We start from the raw sequence: 25,957 nt of genomic DNA on the forward strand, positions 1-25,957 counted from the left end.
TTTTTTTTTTTTTTTTTAATTTGTTCAACAAATTTATTGTTGAGTTAATCACTTTCTTGGGGAAATACTTAGTGGCCAACATTTTTACAGTGAAGAGATAAGGCTGGGCTGGGATTGTGGCTCAGTGGTAGAGTGCTTGCCTAGGCAATTTAGCATGACCCTATTTCAAACAAAATAATAAAGGCTGAGGATGTGGCTCAGTGGTAGAGCGCTTGCCTACCATGCTTGAGGCTCTGGGTTTATCCCTAGTACCACAGTGAGAAAGAGAGAAAAAAGAAATTAAAAATGATTACACTGAAGTTCAAGGGTTACAATTTAAAATGGGTATTACCCATTGTTTATGATAAAGTTATCTGTTGTTTCTGTCAGGCTATTTATGTACTGTCACCGACCAGTATAGAAGTCCAGTGGAAACTGAAGAGTGAAAGGTCTTTGTAGCTGCAGTTGTCAGAAAGTCATCATATCAAAGCATGAGAGAGGCTCTCAGTTTCATAGATTAAGAAACTAATGTGCCAAGAGTGATAGAAAATAGTGGAGCTGTTTTTGGAATTTAGATTTTCTTCAGTTCTACTGATTCTTTGCTACTCTTGTTCATACCAGGGTGGTGTGAACCTTGTTTGACCATTTTCAATTTGGGAGATTAACATAATGTTTTAGATGGGAACACTTACGAAATGGTGGTATAAATATTTTTTAACCTCACTTAAACATCATTGTATTATTAACAGAGTCTGAAATTAAGTTATTTCATTGGTTTTTCTATCTAACATTATATAAATTTCAAGATATGGCCAGTGTGGGGGCGTTATTTTTCTATTATAAAACTTCCTTAGACACTTTCCACATAATCTTCTAAATTTAAAAAATTGTTGGAAGTGAATCATATGCTTCTTTTATGCTTCATATATTGTGGCTTATAAAAGAAGTAGATACAGGGAGAGATTTTAAATGTGTCTATTATGTACAAATGTTCTTTCAATGGATGACATTCTTTTTTTTTTTTTTTTTGTAGTTGTGTATGGACAGCATGCCTTTATTTTATTTGTTAATTTTTATGTGATGCTAAGGATGGAACCTAGTGCCTCACATGTGCTAGGCAAGTGCTCTACCACTGAGCTACAACCTCAGCCCAGATGACATTCTTAATTAGAAATTAACTTGATAATTTTTTTTTTTCTTGTGAGAATTGAGAATGTTTCCTTGTCTCTTCCAAGGAGAATGTACAAGTTTAAAACTTTACCCCTGTTATCTTTTTCTTTTTTTCTAAATATTTTTATTCATTCATTATAATTATACATAATAGTGGGATTCATTGTGACATATTTGTACATGTCTATCCCCCATGTTATTTAAAAAAATTTTTTTTTATCTGTAGATGGACATAAACCTTTATTTAATTAATTTATTTTTATGCGGTGCTAAAGCTTAAACCCAGTGCTTCACATGTACTGGGCAAGTGCTCTACCACTAAGCTACAACCACAGCACTAGCATGTTATTTGTGATACTATAAGAAATTGTGTACATGGACTGAGAAAATGTGAAAGATCTGCTGTACATGATACAGGATTATAATGCAAGTTATGTTTACCTAGAATATTTATGTTTTAGTAAATCAGCTCTGTGTTTTGTGGGATGTTTTTCAGAGAGCATATTTTCAATATCATAGGAGCTTTTGATGTTCCACGTTTTCTGTACAATTCGGAAAGAAAAAAATTTCTTCCGTAAGTATATCATCTATTGATTTTAAGTTAATTTAGGATGTGCATTTTTTTTCAAAAGGTATGTGATCTGATGTTTCACTTTTGGCCTATCTTTGTGATAGTAAAAGAAATCATTTTTTTTTTCCTAGTCTATTAATGACCAACCACCCTATGCCAAATTTATTTGGAACTGCAAGAGATAAAGCAGAGCTATATCGTGAACGATACACCATTTTGCACCAGGTAAGTTGGAGGGTGGAAGCATTGGTAATGTGAGGAGAAAAAAGACCAATTTTGCTTTCAGAAAAATCTCAGGAATTTTTTAAGGATGGAATTTTGTAGTGCAAAGTTAGTCTTTTAATAAAATATTATTGGGCTCACTGAGATTGAGACTATATTCCTCTTAGCAATGATGATAAAAGTAGTGGCTAACTTTTAATAAATGATTTTGATAGGCCAGGCACTGTGTTTAGTACTTTACATACATAATCCTCTCACACTACTAGGTATGTATAAATGTTATCACTATCCCTTTTTACAGATGTAGAAAATGAGGCCTAGAGAAGTTTAGTAACTTGTCCCCTTGTCTAGTAAGTAAGTAGAGATAGGATTTTAATACAGTCTGCCTGACTCTGGAGCCCAGTCTTTGCCTACTGTACTATATACTACCTTCAAACAAAGTGGAATTTTATATGTGTTTTAAAAGAAGATGCATTCAGTGGAAAAGTCAGGGAAAGCTTCAAGGAGTAATAGCATTTTACATGGTTGTGTGTAAATGGAGAAAAGGTAGTCATAGCCCAGTGTGGTGGTACATACCTGTAATCCCAGGAGCTTGGAAGACTGAGGCAGGAGGATCGAGAGTTCAAAGCCAGCCTCAGCAAAAGTGAGGCACTGAGCAACTCAGTGAGACCCTATCTCTAAATAAAATAAAAATAGGGCTGGGGATGTTGCTCCGCAGTCAAGTATCCCTGAGTTCAATCCCCAGTACCGAAACAAAAATGTGGCCCTAACAGTGAACAAAGACCAGCAAAGCAAAAAATGGATTCTGTAGAGTAGATGTTGAGCAGTCAGGAGTAGCATAAGGTGTTTGGAAAGGCAAGTGGGAACCGAATCATGGGATCACTTTGGATGCCACTCTTGGAAGTTGGGACTTTGTTCTTTTGGTACAGAGAGCCTTGAAATACCAGACAGAATCGGTCACAGCTGGGTCTTGTGAGTGCTTCCTCTATCAGCAGATTTGAGAATGAATTAGAGTGTGAGAGAAGACATGGGAATCTGTGGAATTACTCCTGGCATAAATTATTGTCTGGATAAAAGAAAGTAGCAAGTGGGGTAGAAAAAGTAACAGCTCTGGAGCTGCAGAACCATCATTCATGGTGACTGATTGAATGTGAAGAAGAAGGGAGAGGTAAAAAAAAGATAAATACGGGATGGGTGCACATGCCTATAATCCCAGCGCCTATAGTCCCAGCAGTTTGGGAGGCTGAAGGAGGAGGATCCCAAGTTCAAAGCCAACCTCAGCAACTTAGCAAGACCCTGAGCAACTCAGTGAGACCCTGTCTCTAAATAAAATATAACAAAAGGCTGGGGATATGACTTAGTAGTTAAGTGCCCCTGGGTTCAATCCCTGGTACCAACAATAAACAAACAAACAAACAAGTCTAGAGGTTTGCTGGTTTCAAGCATGGCTAGATCCAGGTGCTCACACAATGTCATGAGGCATCTGTCTTTTCCTGTGTTCTCTTTCTGTAAATTGATTATACTTTCAAACAAGTTCTCTCTTTGAAGTGACAAAGATGGCCAGTAGTAGCCTTAGCAACTCTCTCTTTCCAATAGTCTTAACAAAAGTCTCAACTCCCTCTTTTCTAATAGTCGTAACAAAAATCATGACTATATCTCCTGTTGGCTTAGCTTGAGGCACTAGATCATCCCTGGATCAGTCACTAGTCAAGAAGATGGAGTACTTTGATTTTCTAGGCCTTGGTAGCTTGTCCGTAAAAGAGGAGAAGGGAGAGCAGCCCTACCTATGCTGTATGAATGAGGGCGGAGGGAGAGGAGTACTGATTCATCAAATAGTTGCTCTTACTAATCTCTTGTCGTGTCTGACATTCTGCCTTGTGCACCCTATGACAGGCTGTACCAAACTCTACATAGCTTCCCACACTCTCCTTTACTCTTATGCTTCTTTCTTTGGACATGCCTATCTCTCTTCCTGTAGTGTTGCAGCCTGCTTTTACTCCTTTTTTTAAATTTATTTAGCATCTTGTTAAATGACACCTTTGACCCATTGCACAGTCAGTTCTCACAGTACTTTGTTGTACAGTGGCATAGCTTTTTCACTGACTTCAGTGCTTAGCTTTTTAATATTTTTCTTGTTTTAAAAGCTACTAGAGGAGCTGGTGTTGTAGCTCAGTGGTAGAGTGCTTGCCTAGCATATGTGAGACACTAGGTTTGATTCTCAGCATATAAATAAATGAACAAAATAAAGGTCCATCAATGTCTAAAAAAATATTTTAAAAAAAGGTACTAGATATTTGTATATTGATAAATTATATGGGTTTTCAATTTTGTCGAGAATAGGTAACAGGCTGGGTGTATACCTGTAATTCCAGCAACTTGGGAGGTTGAGGCAGGAGGATTGCAAGTTTGAGGTTAGTAGTGGATGTAGCTCCTGGTTAAATCTCCAGTGCCAAAAAAAAAAAAAATAGGTAACAGTTAAGTCACAGTGTTTCATCATCATACTACTCAACTGCATCTTAGATCCCTGCCTCCCAGTACTGAGGGCTGAACCTAGGGGTGCTTTATCACTGAGCTATACCCCTAGCCCTTCTTACATTTTATTTTGAGACAGGGTCTCATTAACTTGCTGAGGCTGGTTTCAACTTTGGAATCCTCCTGCCTCAACCTCCTCAAGGGCTGGGATTACAGTTGTGCACTATTATACCTGACCTGAATCTTAGTTTTGAATGTCTGCTTCTATAACTCAAGGGAATCTTTTTTTTTGTTTCCTAGAGGACCCACAGGCATGAATTGTTCACTCCTCCAGTGATAGGTTCTCAACCTGATGAAAGCGGAAGCAAATTCCAGGTTAGAATATTATTCTAATTATTTAGGGGGGTATAAGCATAAGAGTTTAATTTTGATTGCTTAATTTTAATTCACTGTATTTTACATGAAAGTGAACTACTGTAAATGTTTAACTAGCTGGCCTGGCTGTGTGCCTGCTGTTGATAAAGTCCACGCCTACTATCCTGAGTCCTGTAGTTGTCCATTGGAAGTTGTACTTCTTCTTTGGAGCAAGACTGAATACCAGGGTAGACCCTGGGTACTCTCTGGCCTCAAAGACAGTTCTTAGACCTCCCACTCCAGTGCTGGATACTGTACTGGCTTTCTGACCAACTTTTAACATTACCCTTCCTGCCCTTACTCATCTGTGAAATTCTGGCCCCTGCCCATCCCTGTCATGATCACCACATACTTGGTCAACTAAAACCTGATACACTATGTCAGTTGGAGTGAATACTTAAGGAAACACTGGCTTCAATCACCAACACACACACACACACACACACACACACACACACACACACACCCAGAGATTCAAAGGAAGCAACACTTACAGAACGAATGAGAATACAGACTGGCTCTAGAGTTGGTGAAACTTGAAGAAAGAGAAGATGTTTTCTGTTGAATTTGAGCTCCTTCCATTTCTATACTCTTGTATTTTGGAAAGCAGGTACCAAACAGCACTTTCACTTCATTTCAGCAATTTACCCGGCCACTGTCAGTCCATCTGTGGCTCTGTCCCATTTCTCTAGCATGCAGAACCCTGCTAGGGACTAGTTCTTAGCTTCTACTTCCATGTAGGTTTCATTGCCATTAGGCTTTGAAGAGATTTTAATGTTCATATTAGATTAGAACTCATGAGTAGTCTGTTAGAAGTGAAAATAGTGATACCGGATAACATACAAAGAAATGTTCAATGGCAGCACTGCAAAGAGATAACACAGTGTTTGACAGTTTCTGCTTTTTACTTTTATTAAGTATACATCCTGTTATGTTTTGGAAGTTGACATGATTTATATTTCATTACTGAAGACTGTTCTGTCTGAATGTTTTCCTTCTACATATTAAGTTTTCTGTGATAAGTCAGATGCCCACAGCCCAGAAGCATTTTTAATCTTTTCTTAGCTCTTTTCAATCTTTCTGTTTAATTCTATATCTGTGCAGGTACATTTCCTATTTAAACTACATTTATAATACCTGAACAGTAAACTGCCTTTACAGACTACAGAAACTGTATTCAGAAATATATTGTCATATTTTTGTATTCCTATGTTGTTTTAGTCTCTCTCCTTCTTTCTTTTTTTGATAGCACTGGGAATTGAACCCAGGGCTTTAAGCATGGAAGGCAAGTGCCCTACCACTGAGCTACATTTCAGCCCTAAGCTCATGTTTTTAAGTGAACTCCAGTAGTAAATGTTAATGATAGGGTTATGCATGTCTATGTGCCTTCCTTATCTATATTCAAAAATTTTTAAATAGTAAACATGGATAATTTACAATAAAAATATGGCAAAGATAAAAGAATGGTATAGGAATGAGAAATTATATATCTTTTTATCCAGTGATTCCATCTGGAATTTGTAGAAGTCCTTCAAGAGTTATCCATACAGCAGGCCAAGGAAGGTACTTAGAAATATTAAGCATTGTTTTCATTGCAGAAAACTGGGAACAACCGAACTGTTCTTTAATAAGCTTTTCATAAAATGTTGGATGTGCAGTAGTCTGTTGGTATCTGAGAGGGGTTGTTTATGGGACTGCTCCCCTGAGGACACTGAAATCTGAGGATGCTCAAGTTCTTTATGTAGTAAGATGGCATACTATCTGCATATAACCTAGACAGCTCCTCCTTTATACTTCATATCATCTCTAGATTACTTATAACACCTAATACAATGTAAATGCTATATAAATAATTGTTATAATGTATTGCATAGGTACATGTTCAGTGGAGGCACAATTTTTTTTTTTCAAATATTTTTGATCCAGAGTTGGTTGAATCCACAGAAGTGGGATTCATAGACATGAAGGACTATATGTGTATTTATGCATATGTAAGAATATGTGTAGGGGGCTGGGTTGTAGCTCAGTGGTAGGACACTTGCCTAGCACACGTGATGGCACTGGGTTTGATCTTCAGCACCACATAAAAATAAATAAAGATGTTGTACCAATCTAAAATAATAATAATAATAAAGAGTATGTATAGGGGTTGGGGTTGTAGCTCCATGGTGGTAGCATACTTAACCTAGCACACATGAGGCACTGGTTTCAATCCTCAGCACCACATAAAAACAAATAAATAAAATAAAGGTTAAATTCTTAAAAAAAAAAAAAAAAGATTATGCATAGGAAAAAAACATGAAAGAATGTTTTAAAAATAATGCCTGAATAAACTTTCTGATTAAAATTATAATGGTCAGATTGAGCATATAAATCATAAGCTTTCAAAATACTAAATTGAATCAGATTAAACTTTAAAAAGCTAATTTTTGATAAGTACCAATCAAATAAATAAAAATCAATATTTTCTATATTAAAAAAAATAAATGTTCTTATTTTTTAGAATAAGTAGTCATGCAGCTTCAATCATTGATCAAGACCTGAACTGATATATTTCCTTAAGCATAGTTTTTCTGATCCATCATATACTTGATAGTATACCTTTGTAAGATAAAATTTAACTTTCTAAGTTTCATTTTATTTTTTTAATATTTTTTAGTTGTCGATGGACCTTTATTTTACCTACGTTATGTGGTGCTGAGAATTGAACCCAGTGCCTCACACCTGGTAGGCAAGCGCTCTTCTACTTAGCTACAACCACAGCCCCTAAGTTATTTTTTAAATTTTATACTGTGATGTAGCTGTAAATAATAAAATGTGAACCTCAAATTTACTTATTTATAAAATGATTGGTTTTTAAAAGAATATGTTTTCAATCTTTAAGAATTTGTATTGTTTTTATTTTAGCTTAAAACAATAGAAACCTTATTGGGTAGTACAACCAAAATTGGAGATGTGATTGTTCTTGGAATGATAACCCAATTAAAAGAGGTAAGTTAAACTTAGTAGGCATCAGACTTATTTTCAAACTGATGTTGAAATGTTGGTGCCATAGAGCATTTCTGAAGAGTACAAGATCATCTTCTTCACTGAAAACTCTTACCTCATTCACCAAGTTAGCATTTTTATCTGTGCTTGGTTTCCTGAGCAGACATCAGGAAGGAGGATCTATCTATTCCAGGTGCTCAATTTGCACAGCCTGAAATTAGGCTCCAGTGTCCTCTAGTTGAACTGAAATTCTGGGTTTCTGTACAAGCAAACTGCATACCGTATCCTGGTCCCCTCAAGATGCTGGTGGCTCCCATAGATGAAGGCATCCAGGAGTCCCTCTTGTGACCTTTCAGTCTGTAGCAGTCATTCCTCAGGGTACCTGTGAGGAATCTGAGTCTCAATCTAGTGATTAGTCTGAGGTCGCCAAACTAGTATAGTAAATATTAAAGCCTCGACTAGGAATTGCCAATATGTAAGAATCCATGTTCTCTCTACTACATTCAGTTGTCAAACTTGTCAGTATTTTAATTATTTGGTTGTAGTATTGATTTTTGCATAAGTATGAATATAATTCATTTCATTTCATTTTTGCAAAATTGTGAATATATTTCCATTTCATTCTGTTTTAGGGAAAATTTTTTCTTGAAGATCCTACTGGAACAGTACAATTGGATCTTAGTAAAGCTATATCCTTCAATTTTAAAAATCAAGTTAAAAAATTGTAGCTCAGTGGTAGAGAACTTGCCTACCATGTGTGAGGCACTGGGTTTAATCCTCAGCACCACATAAAAATAAATAAGTAAAATATAGGTATTATGTCCATCTATAAAAAAAATAATAATCTACATTACAGGACTGGAGGTATAGCTCATTGGTAAAATGCTCTCCTAGCATACATGAGGCCTTGTGTTCAATTCTTAGCACTGCAGGAAAAAAAAAAGAAACAAAGAAAGAAAGAAATTAATGGTGAAATGTAACTAATTGTAACTTATTTCTATATACTAGTAGGATAGGAATATAGACATAGAATTCTAAACACAGATAAAACTACTTTAATTCCTTTTTTTGGAGTCTAGACAATCACTGAAGAAGTTTATAACACATTAAGAATGATTTCAATTGTCAGTATACCAAGCTTCTACATCTTAAATTATTAAAAATTATTTAAATCAAATTATTATTTAATTTAAATTATTTAAATTAAAATTATTATTATTTAAATTAAAATTATTTACATTATTTTTTAGGGCATTTAAACCTAAAAAACCTAAGCTGTGGTCTAAGCTGTAGACTATATTCATAATTTAAAATGTTTTTTGTTTCTTCTTTTTTTTGCTTGATAAACAGAAATTTATTTCTCACAGTTCTGACTTCTGGGAAGTTCACAGGCTGATTTGGTTCCTGGTCAGGACCTTCTTCCTGGCTTCTAGACAGTTGTCTCATTGCTGTGTCTATACATGGCAGAAGGAAAGAGCTCTTCTGTTCCCGCCACCCCCCCCTTTTAAATCAACTTTTTATTTATTTTTTCTCCTTCCACATTTTTTATTGGTGCATTATAGTTATACATAGTGATGGGATTTGTTGTTACATACTCACACATGCATACAATATAACTATAATTTGGCCAATATCACTTTCCCCCTTCCCTGTCAGGTGCAAAATTTTTGAATTTATTATTTAGAAGTCTGTCTGGGCTCAAAATGTATGTTGACTTTATTACCACCATAAGGGTAGAAACAATTGTTTTCCTCAATGGTCGTGTACCAGTTCCACAGTGGTTTATACACGGAGGCATGCTTCGTTTTAGCAGAGGGTAAGTCAGTATACTTTTTTTCTTGTCTTCCTCTTTGTTCTATAGTAAAAACCATTTCTACATTGGGTAAGTTACGTTGAAGTTGACATGATATAGTTTGGGAAAACATTGATGATGAGAACTTCTTTCTCTGTTGTTAAATTTCCTGGTTTTTACTGAGATTATCTTTTTTTTTTTTTTTTTTGAGAGTATATTCTTTGTTTTTTTTTTGGTTCTGGAGATTGAACAGGGGCAGATCTCCAGCTCTTTTTTTTTTTCCCTTATTTTGAGATATAGTGTCTCACTAAGTTGCTTAGGTCCTTGTTAAATTGCTGAGGCTGGCCACAATCCTCCTGAGTTGCTTGGATTACAGGCATGTGCTACCACACCTGCTCTGGAGAGTATATTCTTTTTTTTTTTTTTTTAAAAGATGAATTTGATACTTTTATTTATATTTTTAGTTGTAAATGGACACAATACCTTATTTACTTATTTTTACGTGGTGCTGAGGATCGAACCCAGGGCTTCACACGTGCTAGACAAGTGCTCTACCACTGAGCTACAACCGCAGTCTGGAGAGTATATTCTTGAGACCATAAAGTAAATCTTAGGCTGATAACAGGCTAATAGAAACCTTTTAGTAATAAAAATATTTAAAATTAGTAGAGATAGTAGTGTGATGTTCAAGTATACTAGAAATTGCTGGATTGTGTACTTATAAAGGGTGTATGGTATGTGAATTTTATCTCAATAAAGTTTAAAAAAACTCAGATTATACATAGGGGTCGTAAAATGAGATATTTCCTAATCTATGTATCTAATCTCCATATTTCAGCATGACTGAAAATTAAAAAAAAAAATAGGATCCCCAGCACAATGAGAAGTCTGTTTTTATTTAAGGTGCTCTTATTTATTCAATTTAGACTTTCTGTGACTCTGAAGTTGTTATGCAGCTCAGTTGGATTGGTGGTACCTTTTGTAGTTAGTTAATAGCCGTGAGGTTATAGCCTAGGATTACTACTTTGTGTAACAGTTTTGTCCTTTCGCACAGGGAAAATTGACAAATAGAAGTGATTTGTTGCCTATCTTTTTTCAGGTTGGTTTGAAGATCAAGTATTTCATGTCAACGCCTTTGGATTTCCACCCACTGAACCTTCTAGTACTACAAGGTATAAAAATGTTTGACTTCAACTCTACAGGGATTTTATTATACTGGCAGTAGTAAATATAAGGTATATATCATACCGCAGTTATTACAGGTCTGAGGCTTTGTGTCAAGATGGAAAAAGCAATGGAAATGTGAGAAAATTAGGTTTTATAATAACGTAACTGTGGAATTAGCATTTTGGCTGGATATTAGTGGCTGTAGCATGTCTGATTGTTGGCTTTAACTGGAAAAGATTTCCAGTCTGCTTTTCTTACCTGTCCATAAAGATTGATGAGAAGTTTAAGTGAGGTCAGAGAGATAGGAAAACACTTAGAATATGATTCCTATATTAATATAAAGGTTTATTTATTTTTTGTATTCTACAAATGAATGAAAGTTCCAAGATGCAGATCATAGCACCTTAATATAAACAAAAGCATCCTAACATTGGAGCTACTCCAAAAGGGCCTCTCTGAGGAGTGTCAGTTCCCTTTCACTCATGGTATTTGAGCAGAGGCTGAATGATGGTAGAAGTTTAGCTGGGACCTAAGAGTTGAATGTGATTTGTAGACCTCCTCTCCCGGCCCTACAGTGTTAAAAAAGTTTTTTTAAAGCTAGTTTCCAAGGTATATTAATTAGATTTCTCATAAAAAGTCTTGTTTTCTGAATTCTCTTGAACTTTCAGATCTGAGGATTATGGCATCTGAATTCTCACGGGGCAAAACTTAAACCATAGTGACTGCCTACATGGGCAAGGCATGTATGTGTGTGCTAGTTGGCCTTAGCTGACTAATGCTTTGATATTTAGTGTTATGTTCATGGAGCCTATAAGCATTTGAATATTCCTCTTGCTCCCATTTTTACACCTTATATTTCATTAACCAAGGAAAGAAGATATTTGTAAGGCTTTTTTCACCTTTAATTTCTCAAAAATCATCTTAATCAGTGTCTTTTTGTGATGCTCTGATTTATGTTTGGTGTAAATTTAATTCAAATCATCATACAATTATATCTACTTACCACATTCCTCTAATAACTGCAAGATTTTCATTAACATCAGACCTCTGAAAATGCCATGGTCAGTTGGTGGCAGTAGTAACAGTTATTATGTCTGAATACTCACATTATAGTAAGCACTGTGCTCTAAGGGCTTTCTGCAAATTATATCTTTTATTCCCTCTAGTAACCATGAGCAATAGGTATGAGTTTAGCCATATTGCATTTGAGGAATAGGGGTTTTAAAGGACTGATTAATTTGTCACATATCACACTTGTTAGTATCAGAGATGTGCTTTGATCCCCAAATTTCTGACTCCAAATATTATGCTACATTAGATAAGTAATTGAATCATTGAAACAGTTTCAGGGCATGGGGGGCTAAGGGTGTGCTCAGTGGTGAGTATGTGTCAGGCCGTGAGTTCAATCCCCTGCACACAAGGTTTTCTTCATATTACAAATGAAGTACATGATTGCAGAAATTAATTAGAAAATATATAAAGGCATAAAAAAGAAAAGTATTATCTGGAATTCTATTAAAACAGACTATTAAGATTACTTAATATATATATTACATGTTAAGGATATTATACATTAAGTATAATATATTATACTTAACAAATTAAGTATATTACTTATATAATGTAGGTATTATGTATATATATAATACTTAGAATATTGTTTATATTTATACATAATGTATATATTATTTGTGTTCATAAATTTATAATACTACATCTAATATATGCATATATAGCATACATCAAATAGATTCTCATTATTCATGGTTCTAGCTTTCTCAATAAAATCTGTCTATAAACTAATACTACTGTAGCCATGGTGGTTCCAAGAACATGAACCAAGAAAGAAAGATATTTGTAAGGTTAGAACAGTGGAAAATTTGAGTTGGCCAGGCATTCATAATCCCAGCTGAGGTGGAACAAGGTGACATTAGAAGATGACCAGAGGAAAGAGACTGAAATGGGCAGTGCAGGGTAGTGCAAGCAGCTCCAGCTCTATGGTATGTCTGGTGGAAGTAGGAGTCTGTATCTGGTCCCTTTTTTGGCACTATAAAAGGATGCATTCTGGGCATTCCTTTGTAACCTGTTTTTTAAAACTTAATACTATGTAGTCAACCTTTTCTGTTAACTGTGAATTATTGTATTATTGCATGATTTGTGACATTTAGCATATTTTTAATTGTTATAATTACATAGGGCATACTATGGAAATATTAATTTTTTTGGAGGGCCTTCTAATACATCTGTGAAGACTTCTACAAAGCTGAAACAACTGGAAGATGAGAACAAAGATGCCATGTTTGTATTTATATCTGATGTTTGGTTGGACCAAATGGAAGTATTGGAAAAACTTCACACAATGTTTTCTGGTAGGGGGTTATTTTTTTCTACTCTTTTTTGAACTGCTATGAGAGTTCATGTATTAAAACTAAATTCTTGCCAAGTTCTAGCTACCCAAGAGGCTGGGGTAGGAAGATTGCTTGAGACTATCAGTTCGAGAACACCCTAGGCAACATACTGAGATCTGGTCTCAAAAAGCAGTAAAATAAAAACAAAATGATAAATTCTTTTTAAAAACGTACATTTTTGAGTACTCTGTTTAAAGAAAAAAAAACCTGTATCAGGAATGAGATATTTTAAATAAAATTTTATTTTAAAGATTTATATTTTTACGTTTGAAAAATAACTATATGCCAGGCATGTGCATGACTGTAATCCCAGCTACTTGGGAGACTCAGGCCAAAGGATTGCAAATTTGAAGCCAGCCTTGGCAACTTAGCCAGACCCTATCTTAAAATAAAAAGAGACAGGGATATAGTTCAGTGGTGGAGTGCCCTTGTGTTCGATTAAAAAAAAAAAAGGAATGAAAATAAAGTTATATGTGTGCATGTTCATAATAAATTAGAATTAGTCATAAGTATAGTATAACTAAAGAAAATGGATAAAATCTAGGGCTTTGAAATCTAACAGAACTGAGTTTAAATGCCAGCCTCATACCTTGGGCAGATTATATAATCTCTTCATAAGTCTAGTTTGGAGGAAATTTCTGAGGATTAAATAAGCCATAGCAGGGCTGGCACATACTGAGTTCTCAGTAAATTGTTATTATTATTATTATTGTTTGAATAAAATAAGGTATTATTAAGATAGATTTTTCTTAATTAAAAACTTATGGTAAGGGGGCTGGGTGTATAGCTCAGTGATAAAGCACATATCTAGCACATGTGAGGCCTTGGGTATGTTTCCCAACATTGTTAAAAAAAAAAAAAAGGAGTCTTGAAAAGCCAGGTGCAGTGGCATGCCTGTAGGCCCAGCTACTTGGGAGGATAAGGCAGGAGAATTGCTTGCCCATGAGCTGAAAGGTTTTAAATTTGATTTCCAGAGTAGAAAATGATGTTCTTTTATTCCCCAGGCTATTCACCAGCACCCCCAACCTGCTTTATTTTGTGTGGTAACTTTTCATCAGCACCATATGGAAAAAATCAAGTTCAAGCTTTGAAAGGTATTGATTATTAATAAGTATTTATATATAGTATAAACTAAATTGATGAAAAAATTATCCATATTTTAATTTCACTCAAAAGATGTAGGGTTATATTTAATCAAATATAATTTGAGGTGGTTATAGCGGTGCATGCCTATTCCACTGACTTGGGAAGCTGAGGCAGGAGATTGATAAGACCAACCTCAGCAATTTAGCGAGACCCTAAGGACTTAGCGAGACCCTGTCTTAAAATAAAACATACAAAAAGGGCTGAGGAATGTGGTTCAGTGGTTAAGTGACTCTTGGTTCAATGTGGGCACACACCCCCCAAATATATATGTAATATATATAATTTGATTTTTATTTGTATTATATATAACTTAAATTTAATATCCTTTTAAATTTTTAGATTCTCTAAAAACTTTGGCAGACATAATATGTGAATACCCAAATATTCACCAAAGGTAATGATTTCTACTGCTGTATTTTTTATTGAAATAATTTTATTTAAAAAAAAAGAGTCTTAAGGTTTATACCAGTAATTATTAAGAAACCAAGAAAAAGTTGAGGAAATTGAAAGAATTAAGAGATAAAATTATCCTTACATCATAATATGTTATACTTCTATAGATTCATAGTGAAAAGTATTGAAAAGGAGAATTATAATTTCAGTCACATTTTTTGATGACATTACTGGTCCAGAATTCTGCCTTTCAATATGATAATCACTGGTCACATGTGTCTCTTTAAATATGAAGTTAAATTAAAGTTGAATAAGATCTGAAATTCATTCTACCAGCCATACTATCTACAGTGCCAGCACTCTATAATTGGACAGTTTAAATACAGGACATTCTGTCATCGCGCTACTAGACAGTGTTGGGCTAGAGACATTTAGCAGTTTATTACAATGCATAAAATTTTAAAGATTAAAAACCCCAGGAGTGAATTAAAGGTAGTGACTGTTTTTAGACTGCTGGATGGTGATGCCATATTATTATGCTTTAAAATGAATTATGTTGAATTTCACTGCAGTAGTCGTTTTGTGTTTGTACCTGGTCCGGAGGATCCTGGGTTTGGTTCCATCTTACCCAGGTAACTTTTATTTATATTTTTACAACAGTCAAGAAAATTCTGCAAAACTTAAAAATATATACTTTATCAGATCAATTTTTTTTTGTAGGCCACCACTTGCTGAAAGCATCACTAATGAATTTAGACAAAGGGTACCATTTTCAGTTTTTACTACAAATCCTTGCAGGTAAATAATAGTTATTACTCTTATACATTTTTCCCTTCATTAGAAATTAACTTCTGGGGGCTGGGGTTGTGGCTCAGTAGTAGAGCACTCTCCCAGTACTTGTGAGGCCCTGGATTCGATCCTCAGCACCACATATAAATAAATAAATAAATAAATAAAAGGTATTGTGTCAACTACAACTAAAAATATATACATTTTTTAAAAAATTAGTTTCCGGTGCAGCTGGGGATAAAGCTCAGTTGGTGGAGTGCTAGCCTCGGATGCACAAGAGCTTGGGTTCAATCCCTAGCACCACCAAAAAAAAAAAAAAAATTTCAAATTTGTTTATGTATTTTGACTGTTAAGGAACAATATGAAAAGAAATTTTGCTTTTATTTTGGATTACTCAAAACATTGAAAACATTTTAAGTACATTTAAAAAATTTTCCAATAGTAAATTTAGGAACTTAAATAATAGATGGATTTTTAAAAATAGATAAATATCATTTCTGTATTGCCAACTCTCATATTTTGTCTCTAGCTCACATCTTTCTCCCAGACTCATGGATCCAGTTTCCTACTTATTCTCTCTCCTTGGTTATCCAGGAGACAAGTGAACTCTGATCTTCCTCCCTGCCTCTCTTCTGCAGCCTTCCCCTGTCCTCGTTGATGGCACACTTAACCTTCTAGTTGTTCAGGCCAAATCACACAGTTTTCAGCTAGTCCTGTAAACTTCAAAATACATCCAGAATTTTATCACCTCTCTATCCCTCCTGTATGACTCTCTACTAATCTTCTCTAGCCTGGAATACTATAATTGCCTCTTAATTTGTCTCTGGTTTCTACCATTTCCACTCTATGGTCTATTCTTTTTTTTTTTTTTTTTTTAGTTGCTCAAGACAATACAATGATCTTGACATATCATACATTTGATTCCAATAGGGTATGAATTCTCATTTTTCCACGTGTATACATTGCAGGATCACATTGGTTATACATCCATGGGTATACATACAGCAATCCTAGTATCAGTTGTATTCTGCTGCCCTCCCTATCCCCCCCTCCCCTCCCTCCCATCACCTCTCTCTACCCATTCTACTGTGACACTTATCTCTCTTTTTTTTTTCTTCCCTTCCCCCTGACACCATCGTATATATATTTTGTGAAACCATGAGGGTCTCCTTCCATCTTCCGTGAAATTCCCCTTCTCCCTCCCATTCCCTCCCACCTCTTTTCCTTGTTTCGTGGTAATCTTCTTCTCATGCTGTTCCTCCCTACTCTGTTTTGAGTCACCTCTCTTATATAGAGAAGACATCTGGCATTTGTTTTTTATGGATTGGCTAACTTCGCTTAGCATAATCTGCTCTAATGCCATTCATTTCCCTGCAAATGCCATGATTTTGTTATTTTTTAGTGCTGAGTAATATTCCATCTATTCTTAACACTATCTCAAAGTGAGTAAGGCATATCATGTCCACCTTCCTGATCATGACAAATGGGGCCCCTCATATATCCTTACAGTGGTAATCAAGGTCCTACAGGCATAATCTGACTCCCTATTATTTCTCTGACTTTCCCTTTCCCCTTTTACTCCCTTCATACCAGTCTTACTCTATTCTTCAAGCATGCCAGGCATGCTCCAATCTTAGGGTCTGTGCTGTACCCCCATTTCCCTTTCTTTTTCTTTTTTATTTTAATTTTTTTGTAGTTGTAGATGGACAGAATGTCTTTATTTTATTTGTTTATTTTTATGTGGTGCTGAGGATCAAACCCATTGCCTCATGCATGCTAGGCAAGCACTCTGCCACTGAGCTACAGCCCCAGCCCGTATTCCCCCTTTCTTTTTTTATCATATATTTTTTTCTGAGGAACTCAAATTCAACTTGTTCTCATTCTTAAATGTTTTTATTATTGCATTATACATACTATTGGGAATCATTCTGATATTCATAAATGTATATGACATATTTTGTTCCATTTCAATTTATTTTCTTAGAATTCAGTATTGTACACAAGAAATTATCATCTTTCGTGAAGATTTAGTGAATAAAATGTGTAGAAACTGTGTCCGTTTTCCTAGTAGCAATTTGGATATTCCTAATCATGTAAGTAAAGAGTACTTTTCTTTATTAAACTATTTTATGTTATATTATACAAAATGTTGGTAAGCCACTTAATAATTTGCCTTTATATGTTGAAGTTTACTTGTGGTTCAAAATAATTTGAATATACTTTTGTCAGTAAGTTAATTTTTGTTAGTCATTATTTCTCAGCTTTCTACTGAATAATTCCCTAATGGGTCCGAGGAGAGCCCAGAATAAGCAGAGTTCTTTGAAGCTTTCTGCGTTGCCTTTAAAATTATTAAATTGTGCTACAAAATATATGTACATATTTATCATACTTATTACATATTTCCTATGGTGTGTGCACATCAGAAGGATGAGTAATTTTTAGTCTTGTAGCTTCCAGGTTCCCTGACATGGAGTTGTCAAGGGTTACATGGTTACATGTACCCTCATTTGAGAAGTATGGCAGTAGATTCTACTGAACAGTTTTAAATTTTATTTTATAATATTTAATGTTATGCAAGCTAAATACTGGATCTTGGCTTTATTCAAGCTATGAGATATTTTTGGGTGAAAAGAATTAGTAAGTTTATTATATGGTTATAAGTACACATAAGTGAATAGAATGTGTAGAAACTGTGTCCGTTTTCCTAGTAGCAATTTGGATTAAAATAATCCAGTGTGACTATTTGTGAGAATTGCCATTATGGTATGTGATATCAGATGAAAACTTATATATTTTCCTAAGATTCAGAATAATTACTTAAGATTTTATGTTAGTATTTCCCTAAGTTCTTCCTAATTATTTCTCAAATTTTCTAGGTCCTTTTGATAATTAGTATTTAATTTATAATTATTTGTGTAGCTATTTTCAGTTTTACAAATGAAATGAATGTTATGTTCTGTTGTAGTTTATAAAGACTATCCTGTCTCAAGGACATCTGACTCCTCTACCTCTTTACATCTGCCCAGTGTATTGGGCATATGATTATACTTTAAGAGTGTATCCTGTGCCCGATCTGCTTGTCATTGCAGACAAATACGATCCTTTCACCGTGACCAATACTGAATGCCTCTGCATTAACCCTGTAAGCATGGAGTTAACATTATATAGTCATTATTTATCAAGATTAGAGCACATTTCTATAAATTTAGTATATTTAATTTTTATTGGAGTAAAAATATACTATTAATGAAGCATTGAATTAATTTGATATACACAAAGTTCTTAAACTTTCAGTACAGGATGTGAGTATAAAGTGATGATATTTAAAAAAAATATCATACCCAAACGTAAGTCCAAATGAATATTTTTGCCTTCAAAGTAACTTACTTCTTTTCTGGGAATTGTTTTTAGAACCTGTATCTTTTTTTTTTTAATATCTTTATTTTATTTATTTATTTTTATGTGGTGCTGAGGATCGAATCCAGGGCCTCACACATGCTAGGCGAGCGCTCTACCACTGAGCCACAACCCCAGCCCTAGAGCCTGTATCTTATTCCCTTTAGCCATATTATATTAATGGTTCTTTTTTTTGGTACCGGGGATTGAACCCAGGGGCACTTAACCACTGAGCCACATCCCCAGCCTTTATTATTTTTTTTTTGGTAATTTAAAAATTTTTTTTTTTTTTAGTTGCAGTTGGACACAATACCTTTATTTTATTTATTTGTTTTTATTTGGTGCTGAGGATAGAACTCAGTACCTCGCATGCACTAGGTGAGCGCTCTACTGTTGAGCCACAACCCCAGCACCCCTAGCCTTTTTTTGTATTTTATTGAGGCAGGGTCTCACTTAGTTGCCAAAAGCCTCGCTAAGTTGTGAGGCTGGCTTTGAATTCATAATCTTCCTATCTCAGCCTCCCAAGCCGCTGGAATTACAGAATATTAATGGTTCTTGTCCTTTGAGGAGAATTGTGATTTTGGGGAAATTGTCCAAGTGTCAAAAGCCCAAGCCTGATGAATGAAATTTAATTGAGATACATTCTGTTTAATTTTTATGTAGAACTTTTCAAATTAGTTCACAATGTTGAAGTTGTTTGTTAAGCAAATAATTATCTTCATTAGTGATTTTTCAGTCTGCATGCTTCCTTGATTCTTATGACTTTTAGATTTTAATACTTTTGTTTAATAATCAATTCTAGAAATATTTTGCCTTACTATTGGATACTACTTTCGTCAGATACACATTTTTATTTACAACAAAAAAGGCACACATTTTATATAGTTTCCTCCATGAGAGAGCTTCTAAATTTGGCACTTTTGATGTGTTGGACCAAATAATGCTTTGTCATGAGGGCTGTTCTGTGCATTGTAGGATGTTTAGCAGCATCTTTACCTCTAGCCACTAGATGCCAGTAGCATCCCCCACTTGTGACAATCATAAATGTCTCTAGACATTTTCCAAAATGTTTCCTGAGGTTCAGAATCATCCCTGGTTGAAAATTGCTGTTCTAAGGATGAACACAGTTAACTAATTTGGCAGCCTTGCTTAAAATTTGTAGCCTAATTTTTGTATAATTTTATTCACAGATATCTTTCATAACAAGGCTATTTCCTTATTTAAAGTTAACTTTTCCAGTGGCTGGGGGGGCTAAGGAAGGAGGATTGCAGGTTCAAAGCTAGCCTTAGCAGCAAGGTCCTAAGCAATTTAACAATATGCTGTCTCAAAATAAAATAAAAAGAAAAAAAAAAATAGGCTGAGAATATGGCTCAGTGGTTGAGCCCCTCTGGGTTCAATTCCTGGTACCAAAAAAAAAAAGGCAGGGAGGTGAATGGTGAATTCTTATAGTTAATGTACCTTGTATCTGTGAGTGAGTGTATGACTACCTCCTACACCATCATCACAACTTGCTTTTGACACTGATTCATCTCCTCTTGATACTTATTCACATTAATGAGTCCTTGCCGTGGGCCACACATTGATTTAGGGGTGGGGATACAGACACTGAAAAGGCAGAGACGCTGCTGAGTAACCTTAAGAGTTTCATAGTTAGGGAGTTATATTTGTGATTGCTACTCAGTTGCCTTGGGGGCACACCAGATTTTCATTGTGGAGAGAGGCAGGGAAGACTTCTTGAATATATGTGTCCCAGATGCATATTTAACATCACACAGTATCATTTATTTCTTAAACCAAGTAGTCACTCCTAAGCACTCCCAGTCTTGTTTTAGCATAAGACTGCCTAGTCAACTTGAAGACTTGCTTTAAGTAGAGATATAGTAACAACCTTCTCTCCACAAAGATGCTAAAATCTGTCTCATTGTTTTGTAATCACATCTTGTAACTTTCATGAAAAAGAATTTGCTTAAAAAAATAGGGATTATTTTATAAAATTTGATTAGTTACTTACAGGCATTTTTCTCCCCCTAAGGGCTCTTTTCCAAGAAGTGGATTTTCATTCAAAGTTTTTTACCCTTCCAACAAAACAGTAGAAGACAGGTAAGTGTACTCAAAAAAAAAAAAAAAAAAAGAAAGAAAAGAAAGAAAAAGAAAAAAAACCCCACACACACCAAGGGGCTTTCTCTGTTATATTGCTAGCAACCACATGTTCTATAAGTGTGCTGAGATTTTTAAGTGCTGACAGTTGGCCCATTGGAAATGTTCTAGGCTGAACTTACTGTGGTCATGCTGGTGGCATCGAAGTCAGTGTACCTGGGTAGGATGTTTGTATTGAGATAGATCAAGAACTGTTTGCTAAGTGCAACCTTAAGCCAACTGTGGAGGTGAGCTAGTTCTTGTAGGCCAACTTCTAAGGAAGCATCCTTCTTGTAGAGGTCAGCCCTGACCTCTGCATGGTTGATTCTTAAAGCCTTATCAGCTTAAATTGAAAGCAAATAAATAGTGAGGAGCTGGGTGTGAGTGTTGTGATGGTGAGGGCTGAAGTTGAAAGAAGGTCTTGGGAAAGAAGAAAGAATAATCATCATCTGGTGAGTAGTGATTTAATCACCCGTATCAGAATCCTCTTGGGTCCTTGTTTTGAAAATGTTAAATTCTAGCCAGCTGCAGTGGCACATGCATGTCATCCCAGCTACTTGGGAGGCTGAGGCAGGAGGATCACAAGTTCAAGGCCAACCCAGCCTCAGCAATTTAGAGAGACTCTGTTCCCAAATAAAAATTAAGGACTGGGGGTAGCTCAGTAGTAGAGTGCCCTGAATTCGGTGGTGGTGGTGGGGGGGGGTAGTTGAAAAATCTTTCTCCAAACTTATCAAATGGCTCTCTAGTTATAGGTCCTAAGAATATGCATTTCTAACAGTTTCTCTTGGATTCAGGCATCCTAATGTGTGATTTCTCAGGTAACTATTTTGGTAAAGCAAATCACATATACATCTTCTGTTTAAGAACAAGTGACTAAATTGTCCTCTAGGTTCTTTTCACAAAGTATAACCTTGAACATACAGCCCAACTGTGGCCTTTTTTTTTTTTTTGTAATTAACAAATTATTAAAATAAAAATGAATACAATACCTTTATTTTATTTGTTTATTTTTATGTGGTGCTGAGGATCGAACCCAGGGCCTTGCACGTGCGAGATGAGCGCTCTACCGCTGAGCACAACCCCAGCCCTTTATGTAGTTCTTAAAAATAATTTATGCAGGGCTGGGGGTTGTGACTCAGCAGTAGAGTGCTCACCTAGCATGTGCGATGGTGCTGGGTTTGAGCCTCAGCACCACATAATAAAATTTTTAAAATAATAATAATTTATGCATATATTCTTTTTTTTTTTTTAAGATAGAGTGAGAGAGGGAGGGAGGAAGGGAGAGAAAGAGAGAGAATTTTTAATATTTATTTTTTAGTTTTCGGCGGACACAACATCTTTGTTTGTATGTGGTGCTGAGGATCGAACCCGGGCCGCACGCATGCCAGGCGAGCGCGCTACCGCTTGAGCCACATCCCCAGCCCGTATGCATATATTCTTACTGCTTAGTATTCATGAAGGATATTCATTCTATGAAATATTCTCAATTTTGTTCTTGGATTCACCTATTTGACATGTTTGGTTTTTACTATATTCCTGATAGTGCTTAGTTCTTGGAATATAGGCAGACAAATTCTCAAAAGAGCACAGATATTCTAGCCTCTAATTCCATAAGTCTAGTATGTGTTTGACTTTACCTAGCCCACATTGTATATGGAAAAAAAGTGATGAAATGCCTTTAGGTTAAGGACATGTGCTCTTTTCCAGTTCTTGTCTATCTATATCTGGCTACCACTGAGGGCATCTGACTTCCTCACATCAAGATTAAGTCATCACAGAGGGCTGTCAGTCTGGAGCATATAGTCTGTATTTGTGTGTGTGTGTGTTTCCGGGAATTGAACCTAGATCTTTGTGCATGCAAGGGAATCACTAAACAAGTGAGCTACATCCCCAGCCCGCATATTGTCTTACAACAGTTTTTTAGATTGACTTTCACTAAAACTGAGATTTGGTATAAAAATTTTACATGTAAAAAATTTAGTCTGTTATGAAAACCAATACTGGGATCTCAACAGTTCTCAAGACAAATCTGTCTGTCCCAAGCACAATTTTTATTTTAGAAAGACTTTCTTCCTTTGTTTTAACTGTTAGAGAAGCACTAGCCAAATATGCAGCCCATCTCTTTATTTGTAGACGAGTCAGCCCTGGCTTCATATCTTCTTTATATTTTCCCTTTACCTGAAATTCCTCAATTGCTTACTTTTATCTTTATGTCTATCTCTGCAAATCATTTTATATATTTCTTAAAAATGAATTGGGATATAAACAATTACAGCTGGAAATTGATTTATTATGATAGCATAAGACGTTTCAGCTACATTTAATTGCCATGAAGAATTGTTTTCTATTTGGTTATTAATACTTTTAAGTACCCGTCATTATTTATTTATTAATTTTTAATTGCCGGGGCTGGGGATGTGGCTCAAGCGGTAGCGTGCTCGCCTGGCATGCATCCTGCCCGGGGTTCAATCCTCAGCACCACATACAAACAAAGATGTTGTGTCTGCCGAAAACTAACAAATAAATATTAAAAAAAAAAAAAAAATTTTTTTTAATTGCCTTTTAAAAAATAAATGACAGTGGAATGCATTACAATTCTTATTATACATATATAGCACAGTTTTTCATATCTGGTTGTATAAAGTATATTGACACCAATTCGTGTCTTCATACATGTACTTTGGATAATGATGTCCATTGCATTCCACCATCCTTGCTAACCCCCTGCCCACCTCCCTTCCCCTCCCACCTCTCTGCCCTATCTAGAGTTCATCTATTCCTCCCATGCTCCCCCTCCCTACCCCACTATGAATCAGCCTCCTTATATTAGAGAAAATATTTTTCGGCTTTTTTTTTTTTTTTTGGTTTGGCTAACTAACTTCTCAGTGCCATCCATTTACCTGCAAATGCCATGATTTTGTTCTCATTGATTTTTTTTTTATTAGAGAGAAAGAGAGAGAGAATTTTTAACATTTTTATTTTTTGGCGGGCACAACATCATTGTTTTGTATGTGGTGCTGAGGATCGAACCCGGGCCTCATGCATGCCAGGCGAGCGCGCTACCGCTTGAGCCACATCCCCAGCCCCATGATTTTATTCTCTTTTATTGCTGAGTAAAATTCCATTGTGTATATATTCCACATTTTTTTTTTTTTATCCATTCATCTACTGAAGGGCATCTAGGTTGGTTCCACAGTTTAGCTATTATGAATTGTGCTGCTGTCAACATTGATGTGGCTGTGTCCCTTTAGTATGCTGTTTTTAAGTCCTTTGGGTATAGACTGAGGAGTGGAATAGCTGGGTCAAATGGTGGTTCCATTCCAAGTTTTCCAAGGAATCTCCACACTGCTTAGGTACAGTCATTTTTTTTTTTTTTTTTTTTAGTTGTAGTTGGACACAATATCTTTATTTTGTTTATGTGGTGCTGAGGATTGAACCCATGACCTTGCACATGCTAGGCGAGCGCTCTACTGCTGAGCCACATTCCCAGCCCGGTAGTCATTCTTAAGTTTCTAGTAAAAGCTGGGCACTGAAGTGCACATCTGTAACCGCAGTGATTTGGGAGACTGAGGCAGGAGGATCTCAAGTTCAGAGCCAGACAGGGCAACTTAGTGAGACCCTGTCTTAAAATTAAAAAATGTTTTTAAAAAAAATTTATTAAATTTTTAAAAAATTTAAAAAGAGAAAGGGCTAGGGATATAGTCAGTGTCAGTGTTTGCCTAGTTAGTACAAATCCCAGTGTGGGGAGAGGGTGGGGATTTCTAGCATAATACTTGATTTATTTGTTGTTGAATTGAAACAGTTGGTTCCTGTATCTTGTCTGGCTTCGGATAATGAAAAGCCTTCACATAAAATTTCCAAACTATAATTTGGTATTGGTAACTTGAAAACTCTTTTGAGTGCTGCATCAAACAAATTGATGTACATTAATTTTTTTAGAGAACTGGAAAAAAAAAATCAAGACAGACTGAAATTCTCTGGTCTGTCTGCTTAGTTTCTCCTAAGAAGAGGCCATTTGTTGGAATATTTGTGAAATCACATTGTGGAGTTAATCACAGAATGTAGGCAAAGTAGATAAGGTTAGCTCTGTTTCACCAGTATTGGTGATATAGTGGGGAAATGCACATTCTTACACAGTTGGTCTGAATGAAAACATTTATCAAAATGTGTACTTACTCAGAATTTATTTAAATTTCAAAACCATAGAGGAATTACAGATGTGTATACCAACTGAAAAAGGCCTAGAAGGGCTGGGGTTATAGCTCAGTTGGTAGAGTGCTTGCCTTACATGTACAAGGTCCTGGGTTTGATCTCCAACACCACAAAAAAAAGAAAAAGGCCTAGAATAGTATACATTATTATATGTATCACTATGCAGTTATGTACCACTATGTACATATTTTTAAAGCACAAACCCATACATACATGCCTGTATATTACTAGACTTTATTTTCCTTTTTATTAGAATACCTTTATAAGGTATACATTTCCTTTTTTTTTTTGGTACTGGGGATTGAACTCAGGGGCACTTGACCACTGAGCTACATTCCCAGCCCTATTTTGTATTTTATTTAGAGTCAGGGTCTCACTGAGTTGCTTAGTGCCTTGCTTTTGCTTAGGCTGGCTTTGAACTTGTTATCCTCCTGCCCTAGCCTCTCCAGCTGCTGGGATTACTGGCATGCACCATCACACCCAGCTGTACATTTGCTTCTGAGGAACAGAGATAGGGTTTAAAACAGAAAATTTTTTAGTGTTGCCTTCTGAATTTGGAACAATGTTGATCTATTTTGAAAACTAATTAGCTGTAACTAAAAATTAAGAAATGTACAAGAACAGATTTCTAAAATGTTTAATTTCATTTTTTTTTCTATTTTCAGCAAACTTCAAGGCTTTTGAGAGTTTTAAAGACCATAT

The 25,957-nt window shown here is 35.5% G+C and overlaps 1 protein-coding gene across 1 annotated transcript; it reads left to right on the top strand.

The window, feature by feature from the left end:
- Window positions 1-1,388: 1,388 nt before the first annotated feature.
- On the top strand, window positions 1,389-25,957 carry Pole2 (DNA polymerase epsilon 2, accessory subunit). The gene is made up of 16 exons (XM_015487282.2): window positions 1,389-1,723; window positions 1,852-1,945; window positions 4,715-4,789; window positions 7,736-7,819; window positions 8,449-8,505; window positions 9,584-9,632; window positions 10,708-10,780; window positions 12,972-13,144; window positions 14,188-14,277; window positions 14,669-14,723; window positions 15,295-15,354; window positions 15,443-15,520; window positions 17,496-17,604; window positions 18,477-18,653; window positions 20,940-21,007; window positions 25,921-25,957. Exons 1-16 carry the CDS (start codon window positions 1,635-1,637, stop codon window positions 25,937-25,939), a joined length of 1,350 nt encoding a protein of 449 aa, XP_015342768.2. The 5' UTR covers window positions 1,389-1,634; the 3' UTR covers window positions 25,940-25,957.

The sequence above is a fragment of the Marmota marmota genome, unplaced genomic scaffold (genome assembly GCF_001458135.2).
Source record: "Marmota marmota marmota unplaced genomic scaffold, marMar, whole genome shotgun sequence".
In the NCBI taxonomy this organism is placed as follows: Eukaryota; Metazoa; Chordata; class Mammalia; order Rodentia; family Sciuridae; genus Marmota; species Marmota marmota.